Raw genomic sequence first — 13,437 nt, forward strand, 5'->3', positions numbered from 1 at the left:
CTAGGGCCTACTAAGGGGTTAATCCGGCCCTGAGAACAGTTTGTTTCAAATGATTCATGCATCTTGCTAGCCCAGGCATATAATGTAAGTGAGGGGGTTTCAGTATTGTTCTATGTGGCTGCAGTAGAGGAACCCACTTTTAGGAAAGCTCTTGCAGATATCCAAGTTCATAAGAAGTAAGAATGCAGATGCCTGCTTGTGACAAGGTTGCATCCTGTCTGAATTTAAGTTCTTTTCTGCAATTTGCGTCAGTTTTAGGGGAAATCTCCTATATTCAGTCTGTGTCCTCCTTTCTTCTTAGATAAATGGGTTTGTACTGTTTTCCTCTTTGTGCCAGCTTTGCCTTATCTTTTCTGTGACTAAATCCCCATTGAAGCCAGTGAGGATCTTGCCAGAGTAGTGGGGTTGTATGCTATAGCTTGTTCCTTGTATGTTATAGCTTTTATTTGTGAGTTTATTCAGTTACAAGTTTTCTACCTAATCACTTCCTTGTGTCAATCCCTAGTGGTTTCTGGTAGGTGAACTAGCTAATTTTTATGCATACCCTTCAGTTCAGAGAAAGTTTAATCTGTTTGAAGTAAACTGTGGTGTTTCTATTATCATACAAGGAAACATATCCTGGAACCCTTCTTGCTCAGCTGGAGTCCTGTTTATTTTCCACATTCTCATTATACATGTTTTGGCATGAGTGGAAAATAGACATGCCAATTTATATTTTAGCTGATCAAGTGAAGGTATCTCATTTAATGCAAATGTTGGATCAGGTAGCAGATCATCTTCATAACCTACACTCAAAAATAATAGTGAATACCTACTCCCGGAAGGAGAGGCTTGTGTAAGATGCAATAGCCCAAAGGCAGTGGAACAAATCTTCTCACATTGTCCTAATTTTAATATCATCTTCACAACAGATGTCAACACAGGACCTGGGACTTTTAGGTCCAGTCCTGTACTTTGAGGAGATTCTGTGTTCACTTAGGAATCCACCCTGCTCCCATTAAGTCAGTGACAAATCTCTGAGTGGCTCGAGTCAAATAAGGATTTGAGGCCTTTGCTAATCTCCGAGTCTATGTGCCCACTCTCAGCTCCATGTCATTTATCAGGCTGCTCCTTCTGCTCTTGCTGCATCCGGAGTGGCCATTATGCTTCCTCCCTCTTCTCAAAATCCCATTTCTTTTACTTAGTGTTCCCTGGATAGTCCACTCTGGCTTTGTTTGCTCCATGTCACACATCATTCTCTTCCTGTTAGTAATCCTTCCATGTATTTTCAATTGAAGGTCCTGTAGACAGGGAGTATATGTGTGTATTCTGGTAAAGTACATCCCCCATTAGCATAGCATAGTAAAGAAACGATAACATCAACACTGATTAACTGATAGTGGGGAAATTTCACATCTCTGAAGGGAACCCTGTGAAAGTAGCACATCCAGCAGCCTAGCTGACTTAGTCTTGGAAGAGAGATGTGGGAATTGCCCCATGCCTTCTGGGTCTCCATAGAGTTAGTGTCAGTTACCCCAGATTTGGAGGGTAAGGAACATCTGGTTCAGAATTCAAGGAGTGCATCCCCGCTGGCCTTCTAATACCCACTTTTCCCTTCTCACACTTCAAAGCTCCTTTTCTTGGCTACCAAGCATTACCTAGATTGTAGGTAACTTTGTGGGTAGGTTACTGATAAACAGAAACAGATCTACTGCTCAACCTTTTATTTGCTTGTACCTCAAAACATGAAAACAAATATTTATCCCAAAATCTGTCTGGCTACCCGTGACAGCATAACATAGAGTCTCACCTATATTGGCCAGGGAGACTCAAGAAGTAGGCGGAGGGTGGTACTCAGATTGGCAGCAGGTCTTCTTGAATTTGCTGAGTTCTCCAAATTTCCCTCCAGCCTATGCCCAATATTTATAGATGCCTGGTTTTAATATTCTAATAAATAATAGCTCATTGATTTTATTTCAGTGTCTTTGTTTCACTGACACTTTTGGAACTGGACTGAACCAGGTCTCTTGTGGATTTGGAAGGTGTCAATTAGTTGGGATTTATATCCTTGGGAAAGAGGGTGGGTTTCTTATCCCCTTTCCTTCCCCATTGTGGAATGCTGTTCCTGTTTCTTCTTTACCTTAGTTTATGTTCTTCTCGGAAAAGGCTGGGGTTTTTTTTACAAATTATCTAAGCAGGTTAACAAAAATATATCTATTGTAGCAAAATAACATCAATACATTTGGTTACGTCAATCCTTACTACTACTATTTTCAGATAAAACTATGATATAGTCATAGTGTACATGGATTATTTAATGTATGGTCTTTCCTTATCTCCTTTCAGGCCTTGTTCTTTTTAAATTGTGTTTGATGGCTTCCTTTACTTTGCTGACTAAGCTAGTTGTCACATCTGCAAAGTTTCACACTATGATTACTCAGAAACAGGCTTTGGGCCCTCTGCTTAGCCACATTTCTGCAGTTTGGCCAACGCCCCTTGAAAATGTCCAAGGCTGGCAGCACAAGGGTGTAACTGATAGGTGTTGCATAGGGGTTAAGTCAGGGGTGGGCAAAGTCTGGCCCATGGGCTGGATCGGAGCCGCAGCCGACTCCATTTCCCAACAGCCCCTGCCTGCACTGCTACAATTGATTTCCATGGAGATGTCAGGAGCGGCAGTGATGTGACAGCACAGGGCCAGAGTTTCCATGGAGACTGGCACCAGCAGCACTGGAAGGGCATGTGGGGAGCTGCTCCCAGGCTAGGTTCTTGTGCTGGTGACAGCATGTCCAGAGCCAGGGCACGGCTGTGATCCGCTATCCACACACCCTGGGCAGGGGCGTGCAGGCTGTGGATTGCGGCTCTGGCTGGGCTGTGGACCATGTGGTCACCACCAAAAGGTCCCAGCCCCAGCCCCAGAGCAGCTCTCCACCCAGCTGCACATGCTGCCAGCACTGCTGGGGCCAGTCTCCATGGAAACCCTGGTCCTGCCCTGTCACAGCGCCACTACTCCTGGGGTTTCCATGGAAACTGGCCACAGCAACACAGGCAGAGGCTGCTGGGAAATGGAGTCCAGCCACTGGCTGGATCCACCATTTTGCCCACCCCTGGATTAAATAATTCCTAATGTAAGGCTATACAGCATGGTTGTCCAAGTGGCCGCCCCCAAGCAGTTAACAAGTAGCCCACAGGCCCCTGTGACTGCCTCTCCAACTGCTGTGCATCAGGAGGGCTCAGGAAGGGTGCCATATGTTACTGGTGCTGCCTGTGTGGCAGGGGGTAAAGGGCCATGTACCACCAATGCTGCTCATATGGCTGGGGGCCACCAGCATAGAACATGTGGTGGGGTAAGGTCGCTGATGGGGACACCCCCAGAGCAGAGGGCCCACCCAGTGTTTGGCCCATGGCTATACCACAGTTGGACAGCCTTGCTCTTCAGCATATGGAGTAACCACTGTTCCACCAAGTAGCCCACAAGGGCACTAAATGTAGGGAGCAAATGCGCTTCCCCTGGAGATGTGCAAGACACCCAAGTTGCAGTCCAAGACCTCGCTTTCTTTGCCTATGAGTTATTTCCCTGTTCTTGTAGCAGTACCTCCACCGCTACTAACTCCATGCGTCTTCCAGGTCTGGGAATCCAGTTGTGAGATCCCTCCCGCTTTGGGCTCCAAGTTTGTTAAAATTGTGTTCCATTTGTCCCTTGGAGATCTATTTTCCTTAGAAATTCTGTTGGCAATGTAGTAGCCACATACAGTGTCACAGAGCTGGGCAAAGGAAAAACAGCCATATGTGGAACAAGAAGGCACTGAGCTGAGTTACAAGGGTCTGAGCCATTTATTTTTTTGGTGAACAAAAGAATAATTCTTGTTGTATTTGAATTAACATTATGCCAGTGCATGCCAGGGAAAAGAGCCACTGCTGCAGTAGTGTCGCAGTTCCCTCTCCATCATTGGCATGCATAGCTCCCAAAAAGGGCTCCGGTGGGACCATTAGGTGGACATACTGATTGAGCCCACCCCTCCATCAACGTGGCCTCTACTACATATTAAAATTTGTTTCCCCTGACAAGGCCCACCAAGGGATGACAGTAGTGTAAACATCATTTGCTTTTTCTCAGGGTGTATCCTATCCTGCCGGGGCGTTACAACTCCAGCTCTTTCAGGGAGCTGCGAATTGTAGCTCCATGCACAACCAATAGTAAACCAGTCTCTTTGGCTCTTCTAGTGCTTAAAAGCTTGTTGGCCTAGATTCTCTCCTGCACTGAAATGCATTTGAGGTAGGCGGAGCAAGAGGCCATCAAGATGTCATCGTCTATGAGCCATAAGGGACCATATGCCGGCTGTGAATTATGTAACAGCTATGCTTCACTCCCAGACATCACTCCCTGCCTCCAATACATGCCCACATGATGATGGGGGTAGCTGGCATAGGAGCTGGCTCTACCAGCTTTATAGCAGCTGAGTCTCCCCCATCCCTCCTTTCCCAGCTGAGGAATTTTCATGTGGCCAACTTTTGCTTTGAGCTGTTTGGTTGGCACAAAGGGGCTGGATCTGGGGTAGAATCTCTCACTGAATTACTCTGTATTTCTCTGCTTCTTTACACTGTGCAAAAAGCCAGCACAAAGGAAACATAGAAAAATAAAAATGCAAAGTCTCTTGTGGGAGATGCTTGCCCTTCCCCGTCACACTAGTTTAAATATGGTTCCCACACATCATATGTCAAGCCATACTTGATTGTGTTCAAATAGATGGCAAAAATCATGAGATGAGAAACCTGTTCTTTTGTGTGACATGATCTTTTGATATGTCAAGTTTTGTAGCTGTCAAAGCACAGGGTTCTCTTTCTACATAGGATTACAAACTTACTGCAGGCAAATCCAATCTTCAGCAAGAATCCTTTTTGATCATTTTGGTTTAATAAATGTGGTATATTGATTGTTTTATTTATTTTTGCCTAGATCTGATTAAATTCTGGGGGTTTGTTAGTGCAATTAAATGTCCAATGCTCCATAGGCAATGAAGTCTTTTCTGTCTCAGTGGAGATGTAGATCACATCTGGAAACACAGTCTGTTCCGAGTGTTTTATGCATTTCAGCTGGGGGAATGGAATATTTAATTTCATTATTCAGCATGGGGTTATTCATTTTATACAGTGAAGGGAAATTCATCAATACTGTCTTCAGCTTCCAGAAAAATGATACTTAGTGTGACTGTTTCACACACTCTATTTATATTTTATATCTTTCTCATCACTCAGCAATTATTCATCTCTCTACTAACAGGTGAAATTCCTGCATCAAGTTACTGTAATTCCTCCAGTTTCCTGATAGCAATTTAATCACTGAAAGCAATTGCTTTTACTGAAAGAGATTTCTTAAGACAGATTTACCAAATACAAATAACCAAATAAAGGATATTTCTACTTGAGAGGTTTTTAAGAACATGCTTTATAATAGGTGGTAAATACGTGTTGCTCATCTTAGGATTTATTGTGCTAACATTAATCATGATGGATTCTTGGAGATGGATACAACTGTGATACTGTAAGTAATTTCTTAGGAATGCCATTGCAATGTAACATTAATTCATGCCCACTTATTATTAAATGTCACAGAATATTCTGCTGCTTTACTGCTGTTTTTTTCTTTTTTAAAACTAAGCCAGTGTATGATATCAGTGTGATATATGTATGGTCATGTGAAGCCATTATGATAATTATATCTACAGTTTGCATATGGTTACCTTAAATTTTAATTTCATATTAGTGCTTCTGAAATCTACAGCTTTGTGAAAGCTCAAATGTAGATCTGTAACTTCTCTGATGCTTACCCTGCTCCCACTAAAATCAATTAAAATTTTTCCATGTACTTCAGTAGGAAGAGGCTCAGGCTCATTATGACAACACAGGAATTTTCTGGCTATCAATAAAACAACATTGCCCATTATGTATCATTAACTGGGATTGTTCAAATTCCATCCTCTGCCAGTTGGTTCAGTTTTCATGTTTAGGGAAGCAGGACAGTGGGGAAGAATGGCTTCATCGTTAAGGCACTGAACTGAGACTCAGTAGTCCACAGTTCACTTTCAGGTTTGGTCATGGGTTTCCTCTGAGCTTGAGGAAGCCACTTCTTCTCTTTTCTCATTCCCATTTATAATACAGAATGATAATACATGCCTCTCTTGCAGGAAGGTTGTGAAGATAAATTCATTAATAGTTAGTAGGGTCACAGAGGCTACAGTGATAAGGGCACTGTAAGGACATGGATAGTCTTACTCGAATATCCTGCTGCATGGGGTTACCTTTTCCTTGCACTGTAGAGCTATTCAACTATTGCTTCCTTAAAATCCCCTTGTTCAAGAAGTGCTTCTTTCACCCTTTTCCTTAGCAGCAGTCTTTCCCCACTTTTTCTTTCTTGATCCATTTTCTTCTCCAAATGCATGTATATTGCATCTATTACAGGTTTATTTATTTATGCATGCAATTTACATTATAGCTCACCATGGGAGATGAGAAATTATATACGTCTATGTGACTGAAAAGCATTCTGTGTTATGTATGTGCAGACAGTTAACAAGAATAATAATCAGACTAGCTGATACATACACAAGAAACTATGATGTTTGGTTGTTTGGCTTATTTTTATTCAAATATGGATAGTTAAAGGTCTTATATCTATAGACTGGGTTCACAAAAACTCACATTCATTTCAGTAGGTGGTATTATCTTCATTCTGGTTTTCTAGGATGGACTGCAGTCTTGGACCTTCCATTTGTAGTGGTGCAAACAGTCTATTACGTGATTTCTTGTAGCAAAATAGGATGCTTAGGTAAATTTTCAGAAGGCCCTTCCTCAGTCCTGTAAGCGTGTCTGCACATTCCCACATTTCTAACTGAACATGCATACACAGACTGTGACTTGTTCTTGCAAGATGTGTTCACCTGTACAAATAGGTTGTTAGGAAGGCACATGTTTTGCATTCATTACTGTGGAGCTGAAAATTGTTCCCACCATAGTCAGTGACTAGATTTCCCTGGTAAGAGGCGTGGGCTTATTTTGAAAAATTCTATTGGGAAAAGGTGGAAAGTTGGAGACATCATTTTAGACAGTGCTTTATGATATTTAGCCCTTAGTGGTAAATTGCCAGACTTTTGAAGGAGTGGACAATAGTTTCTGATCAAACCTTTGTGCAAAAGCAAACCCTAATTTTTTTCAGATTGGCACATACTATTAAAAGCAATTTGCATGCATCTGAGCTTGTGCACATTTTACACAAGCAAAAAAAGCACAAGAACTTTTGAAAGCCAACCCATATGTCACATAATGATACAAAGGAGTGATTCCCATAATATGGCTACCATATACAGGTTTTCCAGAATCTGTTTGATTCTGATCTCCCAATGTGTACCAGTGTGAATCAAGAGTAGCTCCATCAACCTCAGTGGTGTAACTGCTTTAAATAAGACCTGAACCCAGTGATAAGTCTTCAGATTTATTAGTATGTAATTTCCTGGATCCCCTTCCCTGGTAAACACTTCCTCAAGCTTGCATTGACAGAGATTAACTGTAGGCACTACAGAGTTTCCATGACACAATATACATCAATGTAAATTAGAAGTTAAAAGTAATACCTGCTACACCTTTTTGTATTGCATTGGGCATCTCTTTGGTATGAAGTACCCTTGTATCTCACATCGCTTGGCCATCTCTTGGTAGCCAGTGACTCTTCTGAATGGCTTTTGCCTCAGCTGCTGTTTCTGTGCCCTCTGTCAGCATAGAACCTCTACCAGTCCTTGGACTTCCATCTACTTGGCTTGTGAGTAAAAGAACATTCTCTACGAACATTATAAAACTAACATCTCTTAATATTACTTCTCCATCCACTCAGTGGTTTATATAGCACACATGTAGACTTTCAGAAAGTAGTAGATTTCAAGGAAGAATTTGAAGCATAGGGCATGACATGAGCAAAACTGAGAACCTGGGAATGCGAGAAACAGACCGATGGCAGTGGTTAGGAAAGAGTATTTAAATAATCTGAAATAATAATGTGGAAAGAAAAAGGAAATAAGAGGAGCAATTTTTAGGTTGGGCAAAAATTTGCGAAGAGCACTATTAAGCGGCTTAGTATCATAGAACCTTAGAGAAATAGGGCTGGAAGGGACCTAATGAGGTCATTTAGTCCAGCCTCCTGCTCAAGGCAGGATCATCCCTGACAAACCATCCCAGCCAAGTATCTGTATAATACACTCTTGAAAACTTCCAAGGATGGGGATTCCACAATTTCTCTAGGTAGCCTGTTCCAATACTTGGACACCCTCCTGGAAAGTTCCTCTTAATCTCCATCCATATTTCTTCTGCTGCGGCATAATTGCCCTTCAGGTATTTAAAAATAGTTATCAAATCCCTAATCAGTGTTTTCTTCTCCAGACTAAATAGCCCCGAGTGCTTTCAGTCTTTCCTCATAAGTCTTGCTCCCTGGCCCCTAATAATTTTTTTTTGCTCTATATTGGCCTCTTTCCAAACTGTCCACATCCTTTTTGAAGTGTGGGTCCCAAAACAGGACACAATGGTCCAAGTGAGGCATCACCAGTGCTGAATAGAGCAGAACAATCATTTCCCTTGACTGGCAAGTGACAGTCCTTTTGATACAACCCAGTATCCTACTGTCTTTTTTTGCAAGAAGTGCACACTGTTGGCTCATATTCATCTTATGTTCTGCTATAACCCACAGCTCCTTCTCTGCATTACTACAGCCTAGCCAGTTATTCCCCAGTCTATATTTATATATGCAGTTATTCCATGACAAGTGCAGGACTTTGCATTTACCCTTGATTGACCTCATCTGATTGATTGTGGAGCATTTCTCCAGCCTGGTCAAGTCCTTAATTCTAATCCTACTCTCTATCTGCAACTCCACCCAACTTGGTGTTGTCTGCAGATTTACTAAGTGTTCACTCAACCCCATCATCCAAGTCACCAATGAACATGTTAAATAATACCAGACCCAGGACAGGCCTCTGTGGAACCCCACTTGATACCTCCTCCCAACTAGACACTGAACCATTGATGACAGCTCATTGAGCATCCAATCAGTTATGTATCTACCTTACAGTACTTTCATTTCATTTAGTATGTATTTCCTTATCTTGTTAATGGGAATGTCATGAGAGGCAGTGTCAAAAGCTGCGCGTATATCCATCCACTGGTGTTCCCCATCCACAGATCCTATCGCCTTATAATACAAGGAAATCAAGTTGATCAGACATGACTTGCTCTTGGTGAATCCATGCTGGCTGTTCACCTTGTTCTCCTCTAGATGCTTCACAGTGGATTCCATGAGGATCTGCTCCATGATCTTTTCAAGTATAGAGGTCAGGCTGACTAGTCTGTGGTTCTCCAGATCCTCTTTCTTTCTTTTCTTAAAAATGTGCATTATATTTGCTCTCTTCCAGTCATTCAGGACCTCACCTGATCTCAATGGCTCCAAAATTACCTCAGCTAATTTCATCAGTACCTTAGGGTGCATTCCATCCAGACCGGCCAAATTAAAAGCATCTAGCTTCTCTAAGTAATCCTTAGCCTGTTCTGCTATTACTGTAGATTGTTTGTCTCCTTCCCTGTCTTTGCTGCCAACTGCACTTGTCATCTGATAGTTGCCCCTGTTTGTGAAAGCTGAAGTAAAGAAGGCATTAAATACTTTAGGTTTCTCTGCATCATCTGTAGTTAGATTGCCTTCTGCATTCCATAAGTGACCCATGGTTTCTGTGGTCTTCCTCTTACTTTTGATATAGAAGCTCTTCACTAGTGCTGTGCCCAAATTGACATTTTTATAGGATTCCTTTTTGAGTTTCAACTCATTGAAGTGATTGGTGACTAGCCAGACTGGTCTCCTGTTGCACTTCCCATTCTTCTGTTTCCTCAATAAAGTAATGGACAAGAAGCTAGTGAAATAGGGGAGACTGAGAGCAAAAGCGTGGAAGAGGGTAGTTATTTAGAAGCAATCAGGTAAGAACAAAGTGAAATGTATATTAGTCCCTATTATTCAGTGTTGTTGAAGATACAGGACTGGTTTACAGGAGAATATTGGTGATAGTGATTACCTACTCATTTTCTTTTAGTTTTAATGAAAGATAGGGATCTAAATCCTCTGAACTGCTCTGAGCTGCTCTGAACTGCTGTGCAATATTTGACATCACCTTTTGCACAGTACTTGCCAGTGTGGACTTACTGATGACACCTACTTGAAGTGTTTAATGGACAGTGGTCCTAAATGAATATAATTATGAAAATAGAACTATCTTCATAGTACATACATAAAAAAAACCTACTGACAAATGGTATAACATTGAATTTCTCTTCTCAAACAATTATGAATGATTCATCTGAAATTGTAATCTGTTTGTCTATATACTTACGTCAAATGTCTAGACAAACATTTTCGTCAAGGGAAGGGTCCTAATTTTCCTTAATAAATTCCATTTTCCTTAATGAAACTTCCATTCAGACATTGTAGATATAAAGCCAGCCAATATGGAGGACCTGACGGAAGTGATTACTGCCTCTGAGTTTCATCCCCATCATTGCAATCTCTTCGTCTACAGCAGCAGCAAAGGCTCCTTGAGACTCTGTGACATGAGGGCGTCAGCCCTCTGTGACAAACATTCCAAACGTAAGTAGCTAGGCTGTGTCTCACCACACGCATTTGTTAAAAGCTTATTATTTATAGACAGCCTATGTGTACCTGCAAACGTTTTAGCTTGTCAGTTGCAGGTACACTTTAGAAAATGGTACCACAGCAAAATCATGAAGATTGGACAAATTGAATGGAGCAAATTGTTGAATGTGTGCAAGAGTTATTTATGCACTTGATTGCAACCACTCCTCTAACTATGTAATTTGTATTACAATGCAGAGTGAAAAACCCACAACCCTCTATCAAAAGACAGATGGCTGGCAATAAATTAGATATTCCCTCTATGGAGGGTCTATTAAATGATTGCTCAGTTTAAATGTGGAACTGCTTTTTGAGTGCTGGGATAAGTACATTTTCATCACTTGTACTGCAAACAAAAATGCAGGCAGGGAAGTATTTTTAAGGTGCATGAAAGCCTGTCTTGAAAATTTGGCCCCAGACTTCTCAGGTGAATATAAATTTCTAAGCAGTCTCAGATGTTCCAAGGTTATTTCAAAACTGAACAACAGGAATGAGGAAGTTTGATGCTAGAAAAGCTATGCCCTAGTTATTGTGATATGATTTTATGTATCTTGAGATTTGTTTTAAGGAGGTTTAAATATTTTATCTGAGGGCCAAATGGGGAATGCGGAATCTGCAAAGGAAAAATGGGGTTATTGAAAGTTCATGATCACAGCAGAAAAAAATGTTAACATGAAGTATCTTGCTTTATGAACAGTTTGTAAGGGATTATGTGAGGTATATAATTCATAACTTACTCATCTGACTATTTGTTCAGTTTCATCCAGATAAAAGAGAATATGATAGTGGAGCCTTTTGACATCTAGCCGGAGAATAAATTAAACAGGTTAGTTTTAAAACTACTAGCTATTTGATGGAGAGGATACTTGTCACATGCAAGGATGTTTCAGAAAGTAATGGTAATATTGAAATAAAAGTGTGTTGCGTGCAATGCTGTGTAGTTTCCAGCTTTACTGCAGATATACAGTATGGGTAGCCATTTTGCTATGCGTTTCTGAAACACCCTTATATAGTAAAAAAGCAGACTAAAGCCTAGATCCAAAAAAAAAAAAAAGATTTAAGTGCCATCTAGTCTCCTAAATCCAGAGTTGTAATACCGAAAAACTTCCAGCTGCCTCCTAAAAAACTCAGCTGCCTCCTAGTTCTGAAGGCACTCCTTAGGCACCTCCCCTTAGACGTAAAAGTGTTCTAGGCATAGAATCAAATAAAAGTAGGGCTGGAAGGGACTTGAGTAAGTCACTAGTCCCACCCCTTGCTTCAGGCAGAATCATCTTGCTCAAGGCAGCCCATAGCCTGGCATTGTCTAACCTGCACTTAAAAACTTCCAGTGATGGAGATGAGATTCCACAGCCCCTGTAGGGAATCTGTTCCAGTGCTTAACCGCCCTGAAGTTCTTTCTAATACCTAAACTAAATGTCCTTTGTTGTAATTTAAGACAGTTGCTTCTTGTCCCATCCCTGTGGGGCCAGAAAATATTGTGTCACCACCCTCTTCATAGTAAACCTTTATCTCCTCTCAGTCTCTTCTTCTCCAGACTAAATAATCACAGTGAATTCATTCTTTTCTTGTTAGTCATGTTTCCTAGAATTTTGCTTTTTCTGTGGCTCTCCTTTGGACTCTTTCTAGTTTAGCCACATTTTTCATGCAGATAATAAAGTGCTGAAGACTGAACATGGTATTCTCGGTGAGGCCTCAGCCATGCTGGATAAAATGGAAGAGGAAGAATCAGTGCTGTAGCCTCTTTTAATACATGCCACTATGCTATTGGCTTTTTCTTTTTGTGACAGCAGCACACTATTGACTGATATTCAGCTTGTAATCCACTATAAACTCCAGGACCTTTTTCCTAGTACTGCAATTGTTCCCCAATTTGTGTTTGGACATTTGATAGTTCCATCCTAAATGCAGAACTTTGCATTTGTCCTTATTTAATTTTATCTGATTAATTTTTAACCATTTCTTCAATTTATCAAGATAATTTTGAATCCTAATCCTATCCTCCAGAGTATATGATACTTCACCATCATAGTTTCATAGTTGGTAGGGTCAGAAAGGACCTAAGCAGATCATCAAGTCCGACCCCCTGCCATGGCAGGAAAGAGTACTGGGATCAAATGACCCCAGCCAGGTGTTTATCCAGTCTCCTTTTAAAGACCCCCAGGGTAAGAGCCAGCACCACTTCTCTTGGAAGTTGGTTCGAGATCCTAGCTGCCCTGACTGTGAAAATAGCACCTCCTGATGTCTAGCCTGAATCTACCCTCTGCCAGCTTGTGACCGTTATTTCTTGTCACTCCTGGGAGTGCTCGGAGGAACAGGGACTCCCCCATTGCCTGCTGGTCCCCCCTGACTAGTTTGTAAATGGCCACTAGGTCCCCACTCAGCCTTCTCTTGTGGAGGATGAACAGGTTCAGGTCCCTTAGCTTCTCCTCGTAGGGCCTGCCCTGCTGCCCCCAATCATGTGGGTGGCCCTCGTCTGGACCCTCTCCATGTTATTCACATCCCTCCTGAAGTGCTACGCCCAGAACTGGATGCAGTACTCCAACTGCGGCCTGACCAGTGTCACATAGAGGGGGAGGACCACCTCCTTGGACCTGCTCGTGATGCATCTGTGGATGCATGACTAGGTACGGTTGGCCTTCCTGACCGCATCCCAACACTGTCTGCCCATGTTCATTTTGGCATCAATAATAACTCCAAGATCCTTTTCTGCCTCTGCACTGACGAGAAGGGAGTTCCCCAGCCTGTAG

General features: G+C 41.8%; 1 protein-coding gene across 3 annotated transcripts in view; it reads left to right on the plus strand.

Annotated features, from left to right (window-relative positions):
• Positions 1-13,437, plus strand: part of PPP2R2C (protein phosphatase 2 regulatory subunit Bgamma) — a 325,395-nt gene that overhangs the window by 266,696 nt on the left and 45,262 nt on the right. For all 3 annotated transcript variants that reach the window (XM_025195330.1, XM_025195335.1, XM_025195342.1), the window contains one exon: positions 10,481-10,645. In XM_025195330.1, coding sequence (XP_025051115.1) covers positions 10,481-10,645 — 165 coding nt within the window. The remainder of the gene's footprint in view (positions 1-10,480; positions 10,646-13,437) is intronic.

The sequence above is a fragment of the Alligator sinensis genome, unplaced genomic scaffold (assembly GCF_000455745.1).
Source record: "Alligator sinensis unplaced genomic scaffold, ASM45574v1 scaffold421_1, whole genome shotgun sequence".
Classification (NCBI taxonomy): Eukaryota; Metazoa; Chordata; order Crocodylia; family Alligatoridae; genus Alligator; species Alligator sinensis.